The sequence below is a fragment of the Sciurus vulgaris genome (genome assembly GCF_902686455.1).
Source record: "Sciurus vulgaris genome assembly, chromosome: 16".
Taxonomy (NCBI): domain Eukaryota; kingdom Metazoa; phylum Chordata; class Mammalia; order Rodentia; family Sciuridae; genus Sciurus; species Sciurus vulgaris.
In genome coordinates, this window is record NC_136477.1 from 17,984,918 (window position 1) to 18,002,845 (window position 17,928).

The window sequence follows — 17,928 nt, forward strand, 5'->3', positions numbered from 1 at the left end:
ACTCCAGACCAACGGCCAATAACCTTCCAAGAGTGCTCTGGTTCCAGCTTTGCAGGGCTGTCTCAATGGGCAGCAGTGTCCCAATAAAATTTTATTTACAAACATAGGACCTGGCCCCTTTTCTAGGTCCTAAGGTTGACACTGGAAAGGATGACTTAACAGTCACTTTGTCAGTGCCCACAGCCAGCCCTGTGCAGCCCACGCAGCGGCAAGAATGCTGAGCCTTGGCTCTGGGGTAGTTACGGCAGCAACGCTGCGCAAGTTGTAACTCCTTGCGTCCCCAGAGATGCTATGACAGGAGGGCAGAGAGCAAGCAGGGCCAGGTCACAGGCAGCAGTCCTCTGCTACAGGCCACAGCTTCCTCAGGGCCCTTCACCCCTACCACTAAGCCCGCAGGGAAATGAAGCAAGAGGGAGATGCAGTCCTGATCCTGGGAACAAAATGTGGAGAGGACCAGGGCAGGAGGCACCTCCTGGGCTCCTTACCCTCAGTGGCCCTGTCTGGAGAGACTGCATCTGCCACTCAGGCTGCCCTGCACTACAGTTACCATCACCTCACTCCGGGACCCTGAAATCTCTCCCTCTGACGAGGGGAGGGGGAGCACAAGGGCCACAGCAGGAAGCTGAATTTCTCCCCAAAGTTAAAAAGGGGGGCCTGATCCCATGTTTCCAGGGTGAGCGTAGGTCACACGGGGTGGCTGACACGTGCACACACACATGCACAAGCTCTCCCCTCCCCTGATAGAGGCTGGCTCCTCCCAGTAGGCGGTGGGTGGCTCCTGCCCACAGGATCCCCGGAAAGCCTTGCTGCTCCTGCCGCGTCCCACCGGCCTTCAGTAAAGGCCTCGGGGTCAGGCCAAGGGGAGGGGCAGGGGCAAGGGCCAGCTTGCCTGCCCAGTGCCCCCGAGTAGGCAGCACCAGACCTCTGAGGTGTCCAGATAGCTTCCTGCCAGGAAGAAAACCCATCTCCCACAAGAGTCATCTTTTCCCCCGTAGTGCTGGGATGGAACCAGGACACTGTACACACCAGGCACGTGCTCTACCACTGAGCCATGCCCCAGCCATCCCAACAGTCATCTTCCTCCATCTTTTTTGGCGGGGGGGGGGGGGGGGCAGCGGGCAGTTCCTGGGGACTGAACCCAGGGGCACTTTATCACTGAGCTATATCCTAGCCCTTATTTATTCATTCTTTTATTTTGAGATAGGGTTGCACCAACCTTGCTAGGTTGTTGAGGCTGGTCTCAAACTAGTGATCCTCCTGACTCAACCTCCCAAACTGCTGAGATTACAGGCATGTGCCACCATGGCCAGCACAACAGTTATCTTTTAATTCCACATGGGACACAAAGAACTAAACTTTTAAAAGCAGATTCTCCTCCCAACCAAGCTATGGCCTTAGGACCTGCAGAGTGGGCCCTGCCCCTCCCTGGAAACTTCAGGCCTTTGTTTGGTTGGGTGTGAGGGCAGAGTCCTGCTCTGCCAGGCTCAAGAGGTAGCAGGGGTTGTGGGGAACTGTCCGACCAAGGCCAGGGCCAAGCCACCTTGCTCCCCTCCGAAGGTTAAGGTTCTTAACCTTAACCTTCTCTGTTTAAACACACCTATGTCCTGAGACTAGGCTCCACATGCTGTTTTTACGAGAAGCAGGGCATACCGCCACTGTCATCTCCACTCAGCTGCAGCTTCTCATCCACTGAGAGTCAGTACAGGGCCCTCCATGCCCCTGCCTCTCAACCGGTGCCAGGTGACCCTGCTGAAGACGTCTCCTCAGGTACAACCTGAATGAAGCAGCCAAATCCACCTCCAGAAGGGCACCAGCATCCCATGGTAGCTGTGCTCTTTGTCACCTGCAACCAGACTGTCAGTGGGAACTGCTGCCAGTCTCACTCACCCCTAAATGGGATTCCCAATATCCTTTGAGGAAAATGCCTCCTTATTATGACACTTTTCATAAGGATTTAGAACAGTCACAGGGGCAGCAAGAGCAGCAACCTGGGGAAGAACACACTCAAGGAAGGGATCACCCAGCTGAGCCCTGGGGTCTCTCCACGTGAAGCCAGGAGGATTAACCCGGGGCCTTTCATCACCAGCAGCTCCTTGGTTTCTCTAAAGCTCCAAGGCAGGCTGAGCTGCTCCAGGGATATCTACAGAGACATCTGAGCCCACTGGAAAGCAGCGACAGGAGCTCCACCCTGGTCTTCCCACGCTTCTGATGAAGAACGTCACTCACCCACATGCAAGGCTGACCCAGGTGACAGTGATCTTATCTCAAAAGGCAAAGCCTCCATCCAGCCTGAGACCTTGGCAACCCTATCCAATGCACCTGTGGTCCAGTAACTGCCCCTGGGATAGTCAACACCAGTGCAATACGGGAAACCTGGTGTCCAACAAAGGACACAACTCAAGAACCTGCTGGTTTCCAGACTGGCCATATCCATTCAAATCCACCTTCAAATTGCACACATGAGGACACCTGGAAGAATCTCAGGACAGCCACACTCTAGAACAAAGGCCGCAGCTCAGAAAGACCCACTCAGAAGTTTCACCACAGGCAGATTCCACCTCAACTACAATGACACACACCCGTCACAAACACACCAGGGGTTCTCTGGTTATCTGTAACCACTCCAGAGCTGACCCTCAGCATGTCTTCTAGCCCTGCAGAACCCCACATCTCTCACTGATAACCCCAGCTGAAGCATCACAATAAAGCACATAGTCAGCATAAGCAAACGTTAGAAATGTCCACCTCTGCCAGCCAGATACAGGTGACTTCCCAAATGCCTCCCACATCTGAACCCTTACCTGGTCCCCGGGCACCATCCCAGCTCAGGCCCTCAGACTCTACCCACAGTCGCCTCCAGCCTCCCTGCCTCCCACCTGGCCCTCCCTGAACATGAAGCCATCCCTACAAGAGCCAGAACACATCCTGAAACCAAATGCTCCGCAATTGTAGCCTCCCACTCCACCCAGGGATGCACGGCATGCCAGGCCTCTGCCTGCACCAGCCTCATCAGGGCTGCCCTTGGCCGCACTTCAGTGCCCCTGTGCCCCTCCACCTCAGGAAAATAAGAGCAAGCAGCCTGTCCCAGAATTCAGAATGCCCAAGACATACAAATGATCTAGGAATGGTGACCTCTTAGGGTCCAAACTGTGTGGAAGACATAGCCATTAAAAAGTAAAGTTTGGGCCAGGTGCAGTGGTGCATGCTTATAAACCCAGCAACTCAGGAAGCTCAGGCAGAAGGATCGCAAGTTTGAAGCCAGCCTCAGAAACAGTGAGGCCCTAAGCAACTTAGCAAGACCCTGTATCCAAAAAAAAAAAAAAAAAAGGAAAAAATAGGGCTGGGGACATAGCTCAGTTTACAGGTGCTGGGTTCAATCCCCAGCACCGCTAAATAGATAGATAGATAGATAGATAGATAGATAGATAGATAGATAGATAGATAGATAAAATAAAAGGGCTGGGGATGTAGTTCAGTGGTAGAGTGCCCTGGGTACAATCTCTAGTACAAAAAAAAAAAAAAAAAAAAAAAACAAAGTTTAGGGTGCTGGGACTGTAGCTCACTGGTGGAGCATTTGCCATATGTATGAGGACCAGGTTCAGTTTCCAGCACCATGAAAGACAAAACCAAATAAAAAGTAAAGCGTGTGCCTGTACTTGGGAAGCTGAGGCTGAGTCAGGAAGACTGTCTGAGACCAGGAGTTGCAGCCAGCCTGGGCAACGCAGTGAGACCCTGTCTCAAGAAGAAGAAAAAAAAAAGGAGCTAGGGGTGCAGCTTAGAGGTAGAACACTCGTCTAGCAGTTGTGAGGCCCTGGATCCCATCCCTAGCAACACACACACACACACAGTTTATGAGGTCCAAAAAAACAAACCCCTCTCTCTAGTCAGGGGAAGAAAGGAGACAAAATCAGCTGAGTGTATCATCAAGACAACTCAGTACAAGACAGAAGAGGACAGAGAAAGAGGCTGAGATGCCATTGCACTTTCCTGTGGCAACAGGAGCAGAGTTGCTACTTCTAGGCCTTTTGCAAGTCTTCTGCGACAAGCTACACTACTTAGCCCCTAAAACAAAAAAGTTTTCACACACGTGGCTTTTATATTTTTTGTTGTGGTTGTTTTTGGACACAGGGTCTCAATTGCCTTAAGGCTGCCCTTAAGCCTGTGATGTTCCTGCCTCAGCCTCCAGAGTCGCTGAGATTATAGGTGTGCACTACCACATCCAACACCTGCAGCTTCTCAACAGCAGTTCAGTGATTCCACAAACTTCACCTGGACTTGAGAACCTCTCCCTCCCGAGGGGCTGCAAGTCACAGTCCCTCAGACCTGGGTGACTCAGTCAGGAGCTTCGTCTCCACTTGGCCAGGGAGGTATCCAGCCCTGGAGGATATAATTAGCATTGGGTCCCGGTGTGCACGGCCACTTCATGTGGAGACAAGTCTCTGGGACTTATTCAGTGGAACAGTCTCCCTTGGGATGGTTTACTTGGACACCAGTTTTCTTTTTTCTCTTTTGTTTCTTTTAATTAAAAAGTGACAACATATCCGTGTGTCATCACTGTCTGTCATTCAAGCACCTACAGATCAGAGGTCACTTGGGGTCACTGTTCTAAGTGTCCCTTCAGGCTAGTGGCTGACTGCAGAGATGAGATCACACAAAACCCAGCTGTACAATTCACAGACCAAGAAGAAAACAGGACAAGGTAAGTCATAAAGGCAGAATCACGGGGGTGAGGCCCTAAAAACAAAAGAGGCCAAATCCTACAGGCACAGTATTAATTATCAGTCTGTCCCCTGCTGGGCCACATCAAGCAGGGCCACTGTCCAAGAGGCCCAGTTTCTAAAAGCCAGGGGTCTCCTGAGTTTCTGGCCTGAGCTACACAGAGGGGAAAAGCCGTCTTGTTTTTCAAGTTGGCTGGTTCCTCCCTCAAGGTCTCCTGGCGATGTCACAATCCTGGTGTGATGTCAAAACTGCTTGGAGGGTGATGAACTCTGGCCTCCTGATGAGTCAACAGAGGGTGGGTTTCCGTGAGCAGCCTACTGTTTACACACCATCACCGTGGCCACAGCCAGGCAGTCGGAAGCCTGGTCAAGGGTCACAGTGGCCAGGGCGAGGCTCAGCCCATCCCCGCAGCCCATCTTCTGCAGAGACAGCCAACTACAGCCTAAGGAGCACCTTCTGGGAGGGCTCACCCCACCCAGAGTCAGGCAGCACCCACTTTGAAACAGAAGCAAATCAAACCCGATGCTCCAGCATGCTGGAGGCACAGGCTGCCTGCTCCTGAGGCCCCGTGCCAGCCCACTCCACCCAGCCCAGCCAGCCTGGCCACAGCCTCGCGCCATGATGCCTGGATTCTCAGCTACTTCCCAGCTGGGAGGTCCTATGAGGTGACTCAACCTTCTAAGCCACTGCCCGCCTGTTTCCTCACCTGAGAAACAGGAACTACTCATGTCATGGACCTGACAGGGACAAAATGAATTGACTCAGGCAGCACAGTCAGCGCAGGCATGGGAGTAGGGCACGCTCCACAGATGCGGGTGGTCACCTATCACCTTTTGGTTTTCTCCAGGGACAGGGCACAGAACAGTCAGTGACTACAGAAATTATGCCATCCACTCATGTCATCAATGTTTGGGGCCTCTGGAGGGGGAGAAGGGGGTGTCAAAATGCTGGGGTTGTGGCTCAGTGGTACAGCACTTGCCTAGCATGTGTGAGTCACTGGGTTCAATTCTCAGCACCACATATAAATCAATAAATAAAATAAAGGCCATCAACAACTAAAAGAAATACTTTTAAAAAGAGCTGGTGTTTAACTAGTACTTGGGCCCACAGTGACTCCCTTTCAGAGCTGTGTCCCCTATGGCTCAACAACCCCCCACCCAACTCCAAACAAGACTATGGCTAGAGCACTCAAGAGGCAGCCTGAGACATGAGGACAGTGGGGTGCCCTCAAGCAGGTGAGGCTGCCTCAGAGCCCGATATGCCTCTAACAAAGCAGGAACCATAAGCTAGCCTTCCCCCAAAAGCTGTCAAGATGATGTCCAGCGCCACATCTTCCGGGGCCTGGCCAGGCACTATCAGGAAGGACCACACTAGGATTTACGCAGGATGAAGTGCTGCCCTGCTCAGTAGCAATCGGGCACCCACCCAGGAAGCAGGAGACAAGCCTGGCCTCCTGGGCCTCCCCGGCCTCCCTACATGGGAAGGGAACACAGACTAAATGAAGACTCCTCCTGCCACCAGTGCCCAGGTTGATGTCCAAGCAGCCTGCCTACTTAGCAGCATGTAGCAGTCCCCAGCACAGCACTGGGCCTCGCAGAACAGCCATGGGACACTGGCTGCAGGCCCCTAGAACCTGGGACTCATTCACACCTGGACTGCACCTTGCAGCCCCCTCCACACCTTGCAGGCCCTGTCTCCAAGAGCCTATGCATGCCAGTGTCTGGGACTCCATCCACTGACCACAGCTCTAGGTCATCTCCTGTGTCCACCCGGGGTCCCTCACCAGCATTTCAGCCTATTTTATTTACTTTCCAGCACTGACCACTGATGAGTCTTTCTTGCTGATTTCTGTGTGGCTCTATTATCTATCTCTTGATGATTCAGAATATTGCTATAGACACAAGGCACCCGTCGTAGTCCCTGTGGGTGTCTAGCCCCTGAGCAATGGTCCTGTGCTGAACAGGCACTCCGTCAAATTGGGAGCGAGGAGTGAACCAGGCTCATCTCCCACCAGTTCTGCACAAAACTCCATGAGGGCCCAGAAGCAGGAGACAGCTCTGGGCAGGAATACTGACAACTCAAGAGGCCTCAGGGGTGTGCTAGGGCCTGAGAGATGGATCTGGAGCTTGGAATGGGGGTCAAATACTGGGACCCTCACGGTTCTGAGGAGAAGGGCCTGGAACCGGGATGGGTCAGGAATTCACTTGCCCAAGACCTCCTGAGGCAGACAGAGATAAAATTCAAACCTAGACAGCTTCAATCTCCAGACTCATGGACCCTGCCTGGGCCCTCAATTATTCCTGAATATGCTCCCCTCCACCAACGAGAGGAGGTCACCTGGCCACAGAGTCCACTCAATCCCCCAATGACAAAATACAACCCAGCAGATAGAGGTAGATGCCCCTGGGTGGGTCACTTCCTCAGGGTCACCAGGGGACACTTCTCTGAGTAGGTAAGTGACATTATTCTGGAAGGATGAGCTGGATCCCACTTCCTCTCTCTGCTCTCCTGGAAATAGCCCAGCAAAACCATAAAAGAAATACAGAGAAATGGTGGCCTCAGACCTACTCAGGATTTTATAATCAGAGAAACTTCATCAAGCCCAATATGGAATGGGAGGACCAGCAGTTATACATATTGCTAGATCTCTACCTGGCTGGCCACCAGGCCTGCACAAGAGGGGCTCAGACTTCAGACCCTTCTGGGAAGAGAAACATGGTAGAGCCTACATAAGGTTGCTCCCAGGACTATGATTAACAGTTCCTGGAGAGACACAGAGAAAGTTCCACAGAAAGTTCCTTTCCAGCCCCTGCCACACCTGAATATGTAAAAGTCTATTTGCAATTAAAAAAGTTTATATGGGGCAGGGGGCTCAGCTCAGTGGTAGGGTGCCTGCCTAGCATGCATAAGGCCTTGGGTTCCACGCCCAGCACCAAAACAATAAAAAATTAAAACCCTATCCACAAGTTGTTATTGAAAAACCATATAATCACAGCACTAGAGAACAGAAAATCCTGGCTGCTGGCTGACACAGGTGGGTACGTGAGGTTTTATTAACAACCAATATTAAGTTCTTTAGGTCTCCTTCCCCATGCCCACCACCCAAAACCAGCTAAATGAAGGCTCTTCCTGCCACCAGTGCCACAAAAGGATAGGAGCTACTGTGGTCTTAGCTCAGTTCACTACACTGCCCAAAGAGCAAAATTAAATACAAAAGTTTCCAGGCCACTTAAGTGACCAGTCATCTTTCAAAAAAAACACAAGTTTGGGTTTCCCCAAAATTTAACCCAGCTAATCAAGTTGCCCTAGATGGCTAACTAGAGTTCTCTGAGGGAGCCCCTCCTGGCTGGTCAACACACTGCTGTAAACAGCTGGCCCCAATGGAACAAGCCTGACAGTCTGCAGTTAACTTGGCCTTCACACACAAGGAAGACCCAGCTTAGCTAGGGAATGTAACCTATACCCAAAACTAAAAATAGCAGCATGATGGCATACAGGAGACGCACAAGCAAGCCTTCCTGACAGGGGACTGGAGCAAGTGAGGGCAGCTTTGGAGAGAAGGCGGAGCTCTTGGTCCCAGGATCCCAGAAGTCCACTGCAACCAGGTACCAAGTCCACCTTATTTACATGACTCATGCCCCACCCCCCAGCTGTTTCTGGGAAAACTCACCTTCCTGCCGGACAAGTCAGAATTGCCCAGGGGAGGCAGGCAAGGTAGTGTAGTGTAACTCCAGCTACTCAGGAAGCTGAGGCAGAAGGATTATAAGTTCGAGGCCATCCTGGACAACTTAAGGAAAGCCTGTCTCAAAAATTTAAAAAATTCTAAAATAGCTCGGGATAATAGCTCAGTAATGGTGCGCCCCTGGGTTACATCCCTGGTAGAGCAGGGGGAAGAAAAAAAAAAAAAAAAAAAAAAGAACCGCACAGATGGAAAGACTACGGACTGCAATTTCACCAGGAAGAATGGCCCAAGCTGGTCACTGGGCAGCCACTGCCACCTCCTGAAACCATCACTAACTTCTCCTCCTCACCTGCAGGGGCGCCTTAGCCTTGTCTCGGGGAATCCTTTTGACAAGGGTAGAACTAGCTCTTCCAAAAAGATGAAATCCCCGTTCTATGAAGGGGAAAACTGAAACACAAGAACAGGAAGGAAACTGTCCGAAGCAGCAAAGGAGGTGTGGGCTCCGGGACAGGGGAGGGAACACGAAACAGAGTAAGAAATTCCCAGCTTAGCTAATGGTGCTGAACAAGTCTGGGGCAGGAAGAAGGCCACATTCCTTCCTAGTTACTCTCTCCTCACCGCCCGCGGCCCCCCCATCCCCTGTATACACAAACACACACAGGGCCTCCCTGAACCTGAGACAGACACCCCCCACAAGCCCAGTGGCCTTATGATTATGAACTCCTCACTTTCCAGGAAAAGAGGTAAAGTGCTCCTAAACCCTTTCTCTCAGATCCTAACACTGGGGGATCTGCAACTTCTATCTCAGCACAGAGGGTGCCCATGACACAAACAAATGGGAAGATGCAGATTTCTGATCAGGACTCCGGATGTGCCCCAAAGTTAGGCCTGAAAGAAGGTACCCCGCAATCTCCCCACCCCCAGTCAGGTGGCAGAACTGAAAGACTCTAAACCTTCCCAGATGGACCCAATGGCCAAAGAAGTTTGAGAGTCAACCATCAGGTGTGGTGGCCAGAGCCTCCTTCCAGGTGCCCACCATGGGCTCCCAGACTGAGAAAGGCACCGTGACCAGCCACCCCCACAACTGCCTTCAGGAAAACATCACAGCCTCCCTCAACACTTTCACCCTCCAAAGGTGTCCAAAAGGGACGGGGTCACTAAGGTGTGGGGGTCGGGGCTGGAAATAAGCTGTCCAAACTACCCCTTTCCAAGAATCAAGAGTGAGCCCAACCTGAGGGATCTCATTGGAGGCGTCAAACACAGGCCCCAGGTACAGACACAGCCTAGACGGAACAGGCCCCCAGAGGTGCCAGCACAGTAGTGTCCCCCGTCCACCCTGACAGGGACATAGAAAAGCTGCTTCCCAGGAAGTCACACCAGTCACCCCCAACCAACTGCCCCTCCAGGTGTCCACACGGAGAAGCCCAAGTCCCCACCACCACACAGGGCCAGAAGGAGGGTAGAAGTCCTCCTCCCCTTCACCACCAGGTGCGCAGACCAGTTCCTGCCCAGGTGCCGGGCGGCCAGAAAAGACCCCGGACGCCTGCAGGTGCCAACACTGACGCCCCTCCCGGCCAAGTTCCGGCCCCTCTGCCGCCACGGACTGTCCGCCGGTGTCGCCTAGTAGCACCCAGGAGGACCGCGGTTCCCCGCGCTCCTGGTCGGCGCCTGCCCCGGACGCCACTGGCCCAGGGACCTGCCAGCAGCAACCTGGACCCCGCGCTCCCTGGCTGGGACGCCGCGGTAAGGGGCGCGCGAGGCCGGCCCGCGCCCCGACGTCCCCGACGTCGCACCGGACCCCACGCCGCTCACCTGGCTGGCGCGGTAGCTCTCGAAGGCCTTCAGGGCACTGTCGGTGAGCTTCACGTGGAACACAGACACCTTGCTGCCGTCGCTCACCCGCCCGCACGACAGCCCGTAGCTCCGAGCCTCCTTCAGCGCCGCCATCTTGCGACCATCGCTCCCCCGCCCCCCCCTTCCCGGCTCCAGCGCCGGCGCGACGGCCACGCCACGCCCCGCCGCCCGCTGACGCGCTACATTATTCATGAGATGCGGCGGACCACGCCCCACAGGAGCCCACGAAGCCAACAGTCGCTGTCGTACAGTTCGCTGACGTGCTGCATTATTCATAAGACACAGATGGCAACGCCCTCTACGGGCCCGACAGGGTTCACAGTCTCCGCCCCAACGTTCTGCATATTCATAATATGCCGAAGGCCCCACCTCTCCAAACCCTAGAGGAGGCCACTTCCGTGCACGAACTCCGCCTTGACACGCGCACCCCTCCAGGCCCCGCCTCCATCTGTATTATTCACCGTCCTGACTCTACCAGGCGCGTCGAAGCCCCGCCCCACCGGCCTCTGACGTACCGCATTATTTATGAGATGTCTTCTGTCTTCCGTCTTTGGCTTCTGCTGGGAGCCGCAGAGAAGGCGTGGAGGGGGCGGGGCCAGCGCAAAACACGTGGGAGGCGGGGCCAGAGGCTGGCCAGGTTGGTGGGCGTGGCAACAAAAAAAAAAAACGAGTCGCGCGATGGACGCTGGGTTCTGCTGATGGGGTTTCCCTTAAGGTGGGCTGCTGGGTTTCCAGGACCTGAAGCTACCAGAGGGTTGGAAAAGGAGGGCTCTTCTAAACTTTGCTTATGAAAAGAGTAGACTTAAAACGATAAAATACAACGTCGCCCTGAGCAATGGTAGAGTCCATTTCTCAGCAGAAAAAAAAAAAAGAAATATATAACTTGGTAGGTAAATTTTCAAATTTTGTTGGGTTTTTATTTAGGTTTTTTTTTTTTTTTTTGGCTGATGATTACATCCAGGGCCTGGGAACATGTCAAGCAAATACTCTACCATAGACTGAACCCCCAGACCTAAGCTGTTTACATTTAAAAAATAGTTATCCATTTAACATGTACAACTCCAGGATACGAAAGCAGTATACAAAAATCAATAACATGCCTGTACGCCAATAATGAATTTGCTGAAAATAAATTAGGAAAAATTCCACTAATAAGAGGCTAAAAAAAAGAAACCCTAGAAATAAATCTAACCAAGAAAGTAAAAGATCTCTACAGTGAAAATTATAGCACTGAAGAAATTGAGGAAGACACGGGAAAGAAAATGGAAACACTTCCTGCCTGTATGGATAGGCAGAATTATATTGTTTAAATGGCCATATTACCAAAATCGATCTACAGATTGAATGCAGTCCCCATCAGAATAACAATGATGTTCTTTACAGAACTTTTAGGAAAAAATAGTCCTGAAATTCATTTGGAAGAATAAAAAACCCAGAATGGCCAAAGCAATCCCCACCCCCACAAGTCCAGGGATTGAACCCAAGGCTTCACATTTGCTAGCCAAGCGCTCTACCACTGAACTACCAGATTGGCCAGCCAGGGCAATTCCAAGCCATAGAGACAATGCTGGAATCATCACAATACCTAACTTCAAATTACATTACAGACCTCTAGTAATAAAAATTGCATGGTACTGGCATAAAAACAGAAACATAGAATGATGGAACAGAAGAGAGGACAGAGATGAACCCACAGAGTCATCTGATTCTTGCCAAAGGCACCAAAAACATAAATTGGAGAGAAGACAGTCTTTTTAATAAATGTTGCTGGGAAAGCTGGTTATCCATATGTAGAAGGATGAGACGAGATCCGTATTTCTCACCCTGCCCAAAAGTCAACTCAAAACAAATCAAAGACCTCAAAATTAGATCAGAAACTTTGCAACTGCTAGAAGAAAATGTAAGGTCAACATTCCAACATGGAAGTGCAGGCAACAACTTCCTCAATAGGACTCCCAAAGCTCAGGAAACAATGCCAAGAATTAATAAATGAGATGACATCAAATTTGGAAACTGGGGCTGGGGAGGTAGCTCAGCTGGTAGAGTGCTTGCCACACAAGCACAAGGCCCTGGTTTCGATCCCCAGTACCACAAAAAAAAAAAAAGAAAGAAAGAAAGAAAAGAAAAGAAAATTTAGAAACTGTACAAGCAAAGGAAACAACTGAAAGTGGGAAGAGAAAGTCTACAGAATGGAAGAAAATCTTTGCTAGCTACTCTTCTGCTGAAGGACTACTATTCAGAATATACAGAGAGCACAAAAACTTAACACCCAAAAACAATAATAACCCAATCAATAAGTGGGCCAATGACTAAATAGACACTTCTCAAAGAACTGCAGGAGCTGGGGTTGTGTCAGCGGTAGAGCGCTTGCCTAGCACGTGTGAGGCCCTGGGTTTGATCCTCAGCACCACATAAAAATAAATAAAGTTATTGTGTCCATCTGCAACTAAAAATATATTTTAAAAAATATATTGGGACTTGGGAGGCAGAGGCAGGAGGATCCCAAGTTCAAGGCCAGCCTCAGCAACTTAGCAAGCCCCTTGACAACTTAAGGAAACCCTCTCTCCAAATTTAAAAAAAAAAAAAGAAAAAGGAGATATGGAGATATGGCTCAGTGGTTAAGTAACCTTGGGTTTTAATCTGCAGTCGGGGGTTGGGGGGATACAAATAACCATAAATGCTGGTGAAGATGTGGGGAAAACTTTTACACTATCGGTGGAATTATAAATCACCACAGCCACAGTGGAAATCGGTAACCCTGAGAAGAGTAGGAGTGGAACCACCATATGACCCAGCTAGACCATCCCTCCATATTATCCTAAAGAATTAAAGCCATCGCACTACACCAATGTTTACAGCAGCACGATTCACAGTTGCCAAATGATGATACCAGCCTTGGTGCCCATCAACAGATGAATGGATAAAGGAATCGTGGCATAGACACACCATGGAATTTTACTCAGTTATAAAGAGGAAGGAATTGTGTCATTGGCTGCTAAATCGATGGAACTAGAGAACATCCTGCTAAATGAAATAATCCAAACTTGGAAATCAAGGTCGCATGTTTTCTCATATGTGAGGACTAGAGATAAAAAGGGGGAAAATGTGGGGCTGGGGGTTCTCATGAAACCGGGGTGGAAATCAGTAGAGAAAGGGGACACGGGGAGGGAGGAGGGAAGGGAAAGGGAGGTACTGGGGAATGGAATCGGCCCAGTTGTACCGTTACATTGAGTGCAATGTATGTAACAGCAAATCCCACTGCTATGTATAATCACACACCAATGACAGGACAAAATAAATCTAGGAATTTCTCTTTGCCATTTAAAAAAAACATACAACCCAGTGGTATTTAGAACATTCAAAATATTTGCAAACTATTACCAGAGTCTAGTTCCAGCACATTTTCATTCCCTCAAAAGCCAGGATTAAAGGAGCGTGGTGGTGCACGCCTGTAATTGCAGCAGCTCAGGAGGCTGAGGCAGGAGGATCCAGAGTTCAAAGCCAGACTCAGCAAAAGCAAGGTGCTAAGCAACTCAGTGAGACCCTGACTCTAAATAAAATACAAAATAGGACTGGGGATGTGGCTCAGTGGTCAAGTGCCCCTGAATTCAATCCCCAGGGCCCCTGAGATCAATCCCCCATACCCCACCCCCATAAAAAGCCAGCCTTAGCAGTTCCCATGATCAGTCACTCCGAATTCCCCTTCCCCAACCCCTGGCAACCACTCATCTACTTTTTGTCTCCTGTTCTGGACATTTCACATCAATGACATCATACACCCGTGCCTGGTTTTCTTCCTTCAGAATGCTTTTCAGGTTCCTGAACCTCAAAGTGTCTATCGGTGCTTCATTCGTTTTTAACTGCTGAATAATATTCCATTGTATGAACCTACCCTTTTTGTTTATCCATTCATCCTTTGAGGAAGGGGCTGCTTCTTCTCTTTCTGTGTCAGTATTATAAATGGTGCCTCTTAAACATCCATGTACATGGGGCAGTGGGGGAGTTTGGTTTTGGTTTCTGTTTTTAGTTTAGTTTTGTAGTGCTGGGTAATGGAACCCAGGGTCTCACGCATACTAACCAAGAAAGAGCTCTACCATTGAGCTGCACCCTCAGCCCAAATGTACCTGTTTTTGTGTAGATGGATGTTTCCCCTTCTTTCAGTAATAAACCTCGGAGCTGGATTGCTGGGTCGTATGATTCCCTGTTGGCCCTCTGGGAAGTGCCTGTTTCCCACAGGACCTAACCATGTAATCCACGTGGCACTTCACGTTCATAGGCAGCTGGAGCCAGAGGCCAGCCCTGGCCTGTCCGGGGCACAGAGCAAGCGCTCCTAGACTCCTGGTCTCCCAACTTGTGGTAACCTCTTGGGGGTTTTCTCGTGTCATTTTACTGGTGATAGAAGGTGGTTCCAGGAGGAAGTTTTGGGTTTTGTTTTGTTTTTGATTTGTTTCTTTTTTTTTTTTTTTTTTAATACTTTATTTAGTTGTAGATGGACACAATACCTTTATTTTATGTATTTATTTTTACATGGTGCTGAGGCTCAAACCCAGCTCCTCACATGGACAAGGCAAGTGCTCTGCCACTGAGCCCCAGCCCCAGCCCCAGCCCCTTTCTGTTTCTTTTTAGGATGAAGATTTTGAGGTAAGCGAGGAAGATGGAGTTAAGGACGTCTCTACTCGTCCCAGGAGATCTTGTGGGTTCTTTCCTCTCCTGCCACCTGCAGACCAGCACCTCCTGTCACCCCGCGGGTGATGCTAGACTCCTAGCACCCTTTTTTGTCTTTAATATTCTCGTTTACAATGGAGAACTGAGGCTTGGAGGGGGGCGGTACACAGGCTGGGACTTGACATGACCTTAAACCTTTCTGATCCAGCGCACTCTTAATTACTCTCCAGCCTGCCTCCAAAGCCAGGGTCCCTTTTAATATAGTCAGCCTTCCCTAGCGCCAGGTTCCACAGCCCAAGATTCACCCAACCATAGATGGAAAATATTTGGGGAAATAACCATTGCATCTGTACTGAATACACACAGACTTTTTTCTTATCACGAGTCCTTAATACAGTAGTACAATGACTATTCACTCAGCAGTTACTTGCATTGTATTAGGTATTATAGGTACTGAAAAGATGAGTTTTAATGTATATCAGAGGAGTCAGGTGTGGTGGCACATGCCTGTAATTCCAGATACTCAGGAGGCAGAGGCAGGAGGATTGCAGGTTCGAGGCCAGCCTGCACAGCTCAGGGGTAAACCACACCCAGGTGTTCAATCCCTAGTACCAAAAAATAGTAATAGAAAATAAAGTATACAGGAAGGTTTGGGGGTGTAGATAAATGGTAGAGCACCTTCTTAGAATGTTCTAGGCCCTTGGTTCAATTCCCAACATCAACAAATGAAATACAGTGGGCCCAGTGGTATGCACCTGTAATCCCAGTGACTCTGGAGGCTGAGTCAGGAGGATTGCAAGTTCAAAGCCAGCCTCAGCCACTTAGCAAGACTGTTTCAAAATAAAAACTGAAAAGGGCTGGGGATGTGGCTTCCTGGTTCAATCTCTGGTACCAAAAAATAAAAATAAAAAACCATCCCTGGCATAGCAGCTGGCATGGAGTAAAGATGCTCAATAAATCTGCTGAGTGAGGGCTGGGTTGTGGCTCGGTGGCAGAGCACTTGCCTAGCACGCATGAGGCCCTGGGTTCCATTCCCAGCACTGCCCACTGACAACTAAAACATTTTTAAAAGGTATCGAGTGAGGATCTCACGTAATGCTCATGACGCAGCCATCAGCCCATTCCACAGATCAGGAGACTGAGGCTCAAAGAAGCTTCGGGGGCTCCCACAGTGCTGCGGAGATCATGACTCCAGCCGTGCGAGCGTGGAGCTGTGTCCGCCACCTTTCCCCTGGGATCAGCCTGGGAGACGCTGACACTGACACCCATGCACGCTGACCTATCCATCCACTATGTCCAGCTGTTTATCTGGACAACTGGGGCAGGTCAATACTGGAGCTGTGGGGCTACCTGGCTCTGGAGGGTCACAGAAGGGCAGGGACAGGGCAGCCTGGGCACAGGATTCTGTAGCAAAGGTTGGTAGGGTGGAGACAGCGTGGCTGCTAAGAGGAGGAGGACGTGGGAGGAGCCGCTCAGCAGTAGCCGGCCTGCTGCTCTGAACCTCTGTGAATTCACCTGGGAAAAGACAATAGCATCAACAATCTTGAGCCAGGCATGGTGGCACGCACCTGTAGTTCCTGTTACTCGGCAGGATCGCGTAAACCCACAAATTCAAGATCAGCCCAGTCACCAGGCTCAGTGGCACATGCCTGTAATCCCAGGGGCTCTGGGGGCTGAGGCAGGAGGATGGCAAGTTCAAAGCCAGCCTCAGCAACTTAGCGAGGCCCTAAGCAACTCTGCGAGATCCTGTTTCTAAATAAAATACAAAAAAGGGCTGGGGATGTGGCTCAGTGGTTGAGTGCCCTTGGGTTTAATCCCTGGTACCAAAAAAAAAAAAAAAAAAAAGAAGAAGAAGATCCGCCTGGGCAACATAGGGAGACCCCATCTCAACGATAGGAACACGTCACCCCTGCATTAGGAATGTAAAATGCTGCAGGCCTCAGGATCAGGCGTGGCACCCGTGACCTTCTTGGGATAGATGTGGTTGGTGACTTGGGTCCACCAACCAAATGGGGAAATGGAGACTTGGAGAGGTGAGTTAGGGATATGCAGTGTGGGCTACCCAGTCCAGTCCGGAGGGGTCTGCACATCACATTTGATTCCCAGTGACCCCCAGAGGGACCCTAAGGGGCCGAAGGTGCTGGTGCTTCTCAGAGATGGAGCCAGTGCTTAGCATGCTTGGGGCCTTGGGATGACCCCCAGGGGAAAATGAGAAATAATAGCTATACTATCTTCAAGACAAATGTAGGACCCAGAAAGGAGAGTGCAGGGTGGGCTGAGGGGACAAGACCCAACCACGAGGCAGCAGAGCCCAGAAAAGATGCAATGTGGTCAGCTGTATTTTTCTTTTTCTCCCATAGCAGGGATTGCATAGGGGTGCTTAACCACTGAGCCACATCCCCAGCACTTTTTTTTATTTTTATTTTGAGACAGTGTCTTGCTAAGTTGCTGAGGCTGGTTGGAACTTGGGATCCTTCTGCCTCAGCCTCCAAAGTTGCTGGGATTACAGCCATGTGCCACCGTGCCCAGCTCATCAGCTGAGTTTTGACAAAGCTACCACACTCACAAGCTAGGGGAAACAAATCTTCCCCACAGACGTTTCAAGAACAAATGGACAGGGGCTGGGGCTGCAGCTCAGTGGCAGAGCGCTTGCCTAGCATGTGTGAAGCCCTCGGTTGGATCTTCAGCACCACATCAAAAATAAAATAAAGGCATTGTGCCATCCACAACTAAAAATATATTTTTAGAAGAGAACAAATAGACAGCCCTATAGCCAACAACCTCAACCCTAAACTCACACCACATTTAAACGTTACTCAGGGACGGTGTGAGGCTCAGTGGCGGAGGGCTTGCCTAGCATGCACGAGGCCCTGGGCTCCAGCCCCAGCACAGAAACGAAAACTACAATATAACATGAACTCCAAAGTGAGTCATAGGCTGAAACTAAAACCTAAAGCCATAAGATGGCTTGAATGTATCCCCCAAGGTGCAAAGTTCATACAGTGATG

The 17,928-nt window shown here is 50.5% G+C and overlaps 1 protein-coding gene across 1 annotated transcript in view; it reads right to left on the reverse strand.

The window, feature by feature from the left end:
• ELL (elongation factor for RNA polymerase II) overlaps positions 1 to 10,377 on the reverse strand; it is a 66,827-nt gene extending 56,450 nt beyond the window's left edge. The window contains exon 1 of the mRNA XM_079115002.1: positions 10,214 to 10,377. Coding sequence (XP_078971128.1) covers positions 10,214 to 10,348 — 135 coding nt within the window. The 5' untranslated portion in view covers positions 10,349 to 10,377. The remainder of the gene's footprint in view (positions 1 to 10,213) is intronic.
• Positions 10,378 to 17,928: the final 7,551 nt, after the last annotated feature.